Genomic DNA, 8,901 nt, shown 5'->3' with positions numbered 1-8,901 from the left:
AAAAAGTAAATCAAAAGAGGCTTGAGAAGAGGTCAGAGTCAAAAGCCCTAAACTGTACAAAAGACAAATAAACATTTTAGCCCAAAGCATCCCTATCTCCTGGGCTTCATGGTGGGGCGGGGGAAAAAAAAAAAAAAAAAAAAAAAAAAAAAAGTTCAACTTATCTCAGAGCTCTTAAAGGCAGCTACTATTTAAAAGAGGAGGAAAAAAAGGACTACTTAGGACTTCTTATTTCCTCACCCAGCCATACAAGAAAAGGTGTTTCCAGGAGTCATTAATCAGTGAGACTAACTGAAACAGCATTCACGAGGACTAACTTCAGGCTTTAGGGTCTCTACAGTGTCTCACAGAAATTAGTGCCCTGCTTATCTGCACCAGTCTTGTAATCCTCTGTAAATAAATACATTCTGCAACAAACTGCAAGTGGCTGTAAGGCAGATAAGATAAGGTTTCCAAAGCTGTCAGTAAAGTCTGGAGAGCGTAAAACATTCAACAACAAGAAGGAAGAAGAGTTTTCACACCAAGTTTTGAAAGCTGTTGACTTGCCCAGACTCTTTTGTAGAGTTATAGGAAAGGATGAGAAAAATTACTGGCAACTCCAACATAGAAGCCCAAGAAAGTTAAAAGGCTGTTATTTCTGATGAAAGAAAACACTCTGATTACAGTTGGCTGGTGAGAGAAAGACATATCATTTCCTTTAATTGACTACAGGCATGGAGAATGATCAGACAGATGAGGCAGGCAGCACCTTACAGGTACTCCTGAGCCAGAAGACTCTCCTAAGTGCTTAGGCAGACATATATCCACACTCACATTTTATCAGGACCTGAAGCCTTCACATTTCACAAACAAAAACATAGTAAGATCTTTAGGCATAAGGCTTCTAAGAAATCTGCAAGCACTACAGGAAGCAACACAGGTATTTAAGCATTTACTAGTGGATGTGTATCCTTAGATTTAAACTTTATTTTTAAATTTAAAATCTAGGTTGTAAACAGTGCCAGTCCCACAATTATGATCCAACATTAAATTATATGCTGCCTATAAATAAACATCACTTGAATTATGTGCTTCTTCCTCACATCCTAAACTGTTGCATCACATAGGTCTGTGCTACAAAATAATGGCAAACCCATCCCAGCTGGTGAACACATTACACTGGGAATTCCCATGGCTAGTGATATACCTCTGTTTGATTTGCTGAATCCAGAACTTTTTAATGTCCTTTTTTCTACATATTTTCTCCAATAAATGCAATGCAACAGAAAACAGTAAGACCATACCTTACACAGCAGCAATGTATTTCAGCTCCACTTGAAATCAGTGGAATTAAGATCATTTAGTACCTTTGAGTTACTGGACACCTACATCTACAGTTCACTACCATGAATGGTACTAGAAGTGACACAGAGTATTTAGTACTTCATGTGCTATTTTAAATAGAAGTAAACAGTATTATCTGGCCTTCTCACAATTACTATAACATAGTCAAATATCTGTATCTCTAGTAAAATGAATACTTATTCCATACTTTATTTTGTTCTTAACTCCAAAAGCTGCATGGCAAAGAAAAGGAAAAATAAATCTCAGATACATTAAGAAAGCCATCTCATATACCACATATATTTGATTGGTAAAAATCTATATCAATTTTATACAAAATCATGAAAAAAATGAAACGGCACAGCACCTGTTTTCTTCTTACAGAAAGACATCATGAAGCAAAATCAGAACATCCCCAAGTACAACATCAAAATTGCATTATAGTTAAATGACTATAACTTAAACATTTTTTGTAGGTTTTAACAGAATAAAATTTGCATGCGCTTGTACAGTAAATAAAACCAGCATTTTTTCCAAAAGTTCTTTCAATAACTGAAGCTGCATCAAGAGTCTAGTATACATACCTTGGTGCTTCCTCCACAACTTTTTGGTTTCTCCTTTGAATGGAGCATTCTCTTTCATTCAACCACAAGGCATTACCATGTTTATCTGCCAAAACCTGAAACAATAACATGCTGCCATTAACAAACAGATGTACGTATATGGCCTTTACACATTATACTAGTATGTATCATTGAGTTAGTTTAATTTAAAAATAATTTCTTTCTAATCTAGAAATAAAGGTTGGAAAAAATGCTAGTGTAGAAAATTAATTGTATATGAAATACTAATTGAATGCTCCTTCAAATTCTGAACAGGATTATTTTTAAAGACTCTATAGAGAGTCTACACATGGCAAAAATCCACTCATTCCAAAATTTGTGAGAAACCCCCAAAAGTTCAGAAATCAAAAGACTGAAATAAGATTAAAACTATGGTTTCAGGCATTTAAAATTGTATTGCATAATTAAATTACTCACAAGCATATCGTTAAGCAGTATCTTGTGTCAATGCAGAAGAGAAACGTCTCAAAAGATGCCAAAACTTTGCTCCTGAATTACACACCATAGTTTTCAGAGACAATGCTTAACAGAGCTTTCTCAGTGGGTGAACCACAGCACTCTCTCTTTAATGACGAAGTCTTCAGAAACTTTGCAATCTTTTATGAAGAATAAAATTTGCTATGTTCTCACTACTTTCAATGGAAATTAACAGTCAATCATGTAAATCCAACTACCTAAATTACATACTGGAAAGAAACCAAGTCCAGTGTAAGAGAACTCTCAACTGATTCTGCAACTTCAAACTGGAAGGAAAAGTAAGACAAGGAATTATGAAATCAACTGTACAGTGAAACCATTTCCAATAGCAGGCTAGTAGATTTGAAGATTCAAGCAGACGTCTTCCAATCTTGTATTGTTATATTCTACATTTATTCTTGGAACAATTTCTTTCATTGCAGACCACATCTGCTCCCTTTCTTCCTTATAAAATTTTCCCTCTAATCCATTTTTTTCCATCTTCCTGCACTGATCTGCAGGAACCTGTGCCAATATTCATGCTTCATTCTTTAATAGTGCAGTTTTACAATGAAAACAGACAAGATAAAAAAAGGAGACAATCTTCCTCAAACTGCGTGAACTCAACCATATCTACTCACATTTGTGACAACGAATCTGTATTATTTATTATTCCTTTTAGCACTACAGAGAGAGTATGGCACTAAGCAAGATGAATTCTTGCATCAATGACACCAATGTTTGCTGATGCGTGAATAATCTGAGTAGATGTGACTGAAAACGAGGCACGGATCTCATGAAGACAACTCGTGTGCACTGTGCAGCACGAGACCCAGAGTGCTCAGCACCCTATAGGATCAGATTACCTTTTCCCCAGAAATTCTGTTGCACTCCCATAAATTTATGGTGCTTTCTAGGGGAAAAATCCACTCCAAAGAGTTCTACAAGATTGATGACTATGGGAGTTCCTAAGCTACAGCTTGTCCCAGAACGTTCTTCTCTGCCCACGAGGAGGTTTAGCAGCAGCAGCACACAGGTACTTCAGCCAACTGCTAGATTCTGTAACAGGCAGCTCAGTACAAAGCCAAAAAAAAACCCAGAAGCATCTAAAGCAACTTCTATCTGAGTCCTAACTCATCCAATCCAGGACTAAACATCACAGAGCTCTACAGAAACTCATTTGGGAGGACAAAATATATTTAGGGGGTTTTTTTTAATCTTAAAACAGTACCTCTAGGGCACAGCACGGTACTTGATGGAAAAATCACCCTCTTGTAAGTAGAATGATTCCTTGTGAGCACTTCTGTTTCACTGTTAGAAAGCCTACAACCTTCCACAGAATTTAGCCTCACCAAAATAAACAAACCAAAAAGTCCTGGGATATTTCAATAAAAATGAGTTCCTGTGCTTCTCTCTCCTCTCTCACTGTATTTTCCTGAAGGGGATAATAAAATATTTTTCAAGCCAACTAGGAAATATTTTCTTTCACTTCAGGACATTTCTTGTATCCTACTTAATTTCTGCAACCTGAATATTTTTTCATTATCAGTTAATATGGCTTGAAGAGACACGCATGAATATTTACCATGAAAACATAATTATAAACTGAATAAGCCAAACAACATCTAGTGTTAGGTTTTTACATTCGAGTCCAAAGTTTTCATTAACAGAAACTAAAGAAGATACTTACTTCATAAAACAATTATATTTCAGAAGACATTTACAGAATATTGAAATCATCATCTCTGAAATGATGTGAGATTCCAATACACATCTCACTAAAAATGCATGTCACAGCTACAGCTTTTTTCTAAATATCTAAATATTCCTCAAAGAAAATGTCCTGTTTTTTGGGATTAGATGATTGTGACATTAGTATGTGCTATATACATCTAGATTCCAAAATAATGAATGTATTGCAACCTCTCTCACATGATTCAGCTAAATTCTACTTCCAGCTGTAAAACTGCTATTTAGCCAAGCAATAGTTAGACATTCCATGTACTCTTACTTTAGACTCAGATCCTTTATATAAGACATTTCAGGAGAACAAGGCTTCAAATCAGTTCAAGCATAAAGTCTATTTGGACTCTATTTTCCTGTTAATTGTTTTAGTCTTTTCTCATGTTTTACAAAGTGATTGTTTTATAGCTAGACACAGGAAACCCCTTATATAACAATTTTAAGTACCAATGCTTTGGAGCTATATGAGAATGTTAAAAAAAGTTCTATTTAAAAGTTACTGCTAAATTAATAAATATTTGGCATCTGGTCTCAAATTGTTTGTATATTTAACAGTCTGAAAACGAACCAAGGTCAACGTCCTAAAGCTGATTAGAACATGAAGTTAAAGTGATATGCTATTGTTAAAAGGTATCATCAAAGTGTTTGTGTAAGGAAAACAACATTCACTGTACACTTATTAGAAATAAAACTATGAATTATTAATAGAAAAGCTATTTTGCTTAATCTAGGTGAAATTGACTGTTCTTAAATACAGTACTGCCTATTTTTTTGAGGTAACTTTTTTTTTTAAACCTAAAGGAATCAAGACAATGTAAAAACTGCCCCTAACTCGTGAAAGTATGGACCAATAAATCTCATCTATATTTAGTCAGCCAGTAGGAACCTGCTGAAGCTCACAAACCTTCAAGCACTGAAAGGAATAGGTCTTTAAGGTATACTGATTTGCATAAAAAAAAGAAAGAAACAAAGACATAGGTAGCCAAAAATTATTAACCATGGCAAGAGAATATAGGAAGATATTCAAGCAATATGACCTCTTTTGTAACCTAAGATTAATGTTGAAACTAAACCTTTGCTAAATACCTTTTTGCGACCCTTCAAAAGAGATGTTGGGGTTTAAATTTCATTTTTACAAACTGTTTCTTCATTTCACATATGAAATAAGTTAGTCTGTGCACATAAAATAAATAAAAACAGAGGAAGTATCAGGTTGTGTGCACATATCCGGCAGAGAAAAAATGTTAAGTATTTCTCTCTTACAAATCATTCCACACTATCAAACGTACTGTTGTTGTTTCATTCAGTTATTGAGCTACTACCAAAATACTTCAGGCTCTCACTGTAAAAGAAAACATGCCACAACTTACAAAGAGTTTGTATTTTGGACAAAAATAAATGACACCTTTTTTTGGGAAAATGAACATACTCCATATAGATCTCTCATCATAAAAGATTATTTCAAGGCTATTGACAAACCCAATTTAACTGCCTACATAAGATCAAACACATCACAAATTTAAAAACGTAATTTTGTTAAGAGTCTGTCTGAAACAAATGAGTCTTGGTCTGCATCAGCACATCTGGCTTAGCACTAGATCCAATAAAAGATATAAATGGTCACTATCCAGAAGTTAAGGAGAATACACCTGATTTTGAACCACAAACTGCCCCAAATGGGACACAAATTCTTCTGAGTTCCCAGGGAGCATTAGATACTTCAGAACAGAATCCAAAACAGTGACAAAACCACCTAGAGCCTGCAAGAAAACCACGTACTCCTATATCCTCTGCTGCACTCAAGCACTGCTATCAGGATCCAGAGTTCAAGCTCCAGCCCTCAAGACAGATGCCTACAACCTTTCCCCCCACACACACTCCCTCCCCCCAAAGAACTGAGCACGGTTCATTGTCTTCCTGCTAAAGAAAGGCTAGAGAGTAAAAACAGGAAGGCTGTATTGTGCACGACAGCCATGTAGTTTTGAGCAATGGCCCAAGACACAGGAAAGCACAAGACACATAGGCCTTTTTTAGCAGAGTGTTTGAAACGTTTTGAACTTTGATTTATTAGTCCAAATCTTATTAAATAGACAAACAGTAATAGTAGGAGTAATAATAATACCACCAACCTGGATTTCTATGTGACGAGGGTTATCAATGAATTTTTCTATCAGTAAACGATCATCACCAAAACTTGAAGCAGCTTCCTGAGATGAAAACCTAAAACCTTCCCTTAAATAATGAAAACAACAACAACAAAAGAGAACTGTATTTTAAAAGTTAAGTCAAGTTCTGAGGTACACAAGGAGAAAGAACACTTGTTCATTCCAGTCATCTGGCAACACACACATCCAAAAGTCAAGTTTTACCATTTGCACTCGAGTCTTTATCCTTTTCTTTTTTTCTTATAAAGATGAAAAAATTACATCCTCAAGGCACAAGGAATTTCACTGTTTCAAAAGTCTGAGCATTTACAACAATTATTTGTACGATTTTTCTTTGTTGGCATTTTCTTCTGCAAAATTAATGAAGCAATCAAATTTTTAAAACCATTAATTACCAAGTACTTGTTATACAGAAGGTAAAGTTTACCACTATTTAAGGTATGCAGTCCCCTTAATACTCAAGAATAGTATAAGTTACTTGCACATTTATTAAAGAACTGCAGATATAATATTGCAGACCTTGTAAATTCAAGCACTGAACACATAACATGAAGATGCAATACTTTATAGAGCATACCAGCTGTACTAGTTTTTCCCTGCATTAAAGTATAATTGAGCATTATACTGCACATCCTGTGTACTTCCCTGTTTCCTCTTTTACATATGTAAATTATTCAAACAAATAAAGGTTGTAAGATACTTTATTTACTTTATTTTTCATGGCAGGAAAGTTACTTCTATGGGGCATAACTGCTGACAAACTTCATGTACAGCCTTCTCAGGGTGAAATGTATCATCATGCAGGGACCCAAGGGCTCCACAGAAGTTTTTCTACAGGCTCTTTAACTGCCATATCAGTCCCACATATGTTGATGCATATGGAAAGATTGGGGTAAATTTCTGTGGGATTGACTACTGAGATGCAGCAGCCCTGATATTTAAAACGTGCCCAGAATAAGAACTACAGCACAAATTAGTTGAAGCTTTCATGTTTTTCAGCTCTTGTATTTAGCTCAATTCCACAAACTAAACCTAGCCAATAAAACCATGAGATGAGTATATTTACAGTATAGATACGCGTATAGTTTAAGGTGTTTCTTCACCTTTTTTCAAAATTGTAGAATAGTATGCTATAAGTGAGAGATTATACTCAGTGTATAACCTTTCCTAAATTCATATTTAACTTCAGTATATTGTATTACTTAATAAAGAGGAAAAGGGACATCAAAATTTGTGATTCTGTACAGTACCTGGATCTGTACAAAAAACCAAAGTGAGGTAACTAACAGCCATACAGTGTTTCTTACTGAAAGATTTAGAGCTATTTTAACTCCTGTATCAAAGGCTTTGTTTCCTTTTGTAAACATTTTATCATACAGTTTTATGCACAATTGACTATTTTTCCTTCATTAAAGTATGTGCTAATTAGAAATCTAAACTGCAATACTTGTTAAAAAAAAAAGTTAGGTGCTTAATTATCTAATCCATATATCTGTAAATCTTTTTAAATTATATGTAACAGGAATGTCTATCTCAGTCAGGTATTCTGACCTTGTTTATATCTTACAAAACTGTGCAACTGCATTTGTTCAGTGAAAAAAAATTACCATAAATACACTTCACCTTCCTTAAAGAGATCATACTAACCAAATGGAAATGGGTCAGTCTTTTTATATTTTTAAAAAAAAAAGGCAGTTTTTTTTAGGCTAGAAGGGAATTCGTATTAGCCTTTCACCAAGCAACAGCCCTATAGAGCCTCACTGTAAGGAAGATGCTCCCCATGCAGCACAACTGTGCTGGTATGTGCGACCAAGCCCAAAACTTTCCCATCCACGCTAACCCCCAAAGAGAAGTCCAGGGGAATTTGGGACAGAGAAAACTGAGCTTACTGCCCCTGTCTAGGCCCAGGTACAGTTTACCATACAAGCAACATGCTCCCTGCAGCCTAATCAAGCCCTGATGTTTGACAAGACACAATCATTCAGGCTGATGCATCTCACCTATACAAAGACCATCACTGATACCTCTACACTATGACTCAAAGTAGAGGCACACTGGTCAGAAGATGCCTGAGCAGGGGCTCTGCACAGACCCACATCTATTAACACAGCCACCATCACAGTTTTACAGTGCCAGTCACATGCACTAGACCAAGGGGCAACGAGTGTGGAGAACAATTATTGTCTAACTGTCCACTGGATAGCATTGGACACACCACACTACAGGGACCATGAACTAAGCTAGTATGCAAGGAGGACAGCAACCAGAAGCAGCTAAGAGAGGCTTCATCAGGAGATACTTTTTGTGGTTTCTCATAAGGAAGAGTTGGTGGTAGGGGTAATTCTGATAGCAGGGTTTGTGGCTGGGAGGGGCTGGCATTTTGGTTGCAAGTTATTTATCCAGGTAAGATTTTCTGTTGAGTTAGTTTTTTCTTAGGTTCTCCGTAACTTTAGTGGCAGTTTTGGTATTTTTTTTGCCTATATAGAGATATGCTGCTTTTAGGTGCTTTCATCAGCTTCTGCAAGTTTTTTCCAGCTCATAGACTGATAGACTAGTTCATGATAAAAAGGGGCCCACAGGTGCCTGCTGTG

General features: G+C 35.8%; 1 protein-coding gene across 3 annotated transcripts in view; it reads right to left on the bottom strand.

The window, feature by feature from the left end:
- PCCA (propionyl-CoA carboxylase subunit alpha) overlaps positions 1–8,901 on the bottom strand; it is a 231,330-nt gene that overhangs the window by 180,739 nt on the left and 41,690 nt on the right. For all 3 annotated transcript variants that reach the window (XR_003397837.1, XM_026843145.1, XM_026843136.1), the window contains exons 5-6: positions 6,275–6,377; positions 1,908–2,002 (exon numbers count right to left, since the gene is read on the bottom strand). Coding sequence is in view for 2 of the 3 variants with exons in the window: in XM_026843145.1 (XP_026698946.1) it covers positions 1,908–2,002; positions 6,275–6,377 (198 nt within the window). In the remaining variant the exon portion in view is untranslated. The remainder of the gene's footprint in view (positions 1–1,907; positions 2,003–6,274; positions 6,378–8,901) is intronic.

The sequence above is a fragment of the Athene cunicularia genome (genome assembly GCF_003259725.1).
Source record: "Athene cunicularia isolate RWA chromosome 1 unlocalized genomic scaffold, athCun1 chr1_part1, whole genome shotgun sequence".
Lineage (NCBI taxonomy): Eukaryota > Metazoa > Chordata > Aves > Strigiformes > Strigidae > Athene > Athene cunicularia.
The sequence above is the reverse complement of the archived record's forward strand: the minus strand, read 5'-3'. Positions and strand labels throughout refer to the sequence as shown.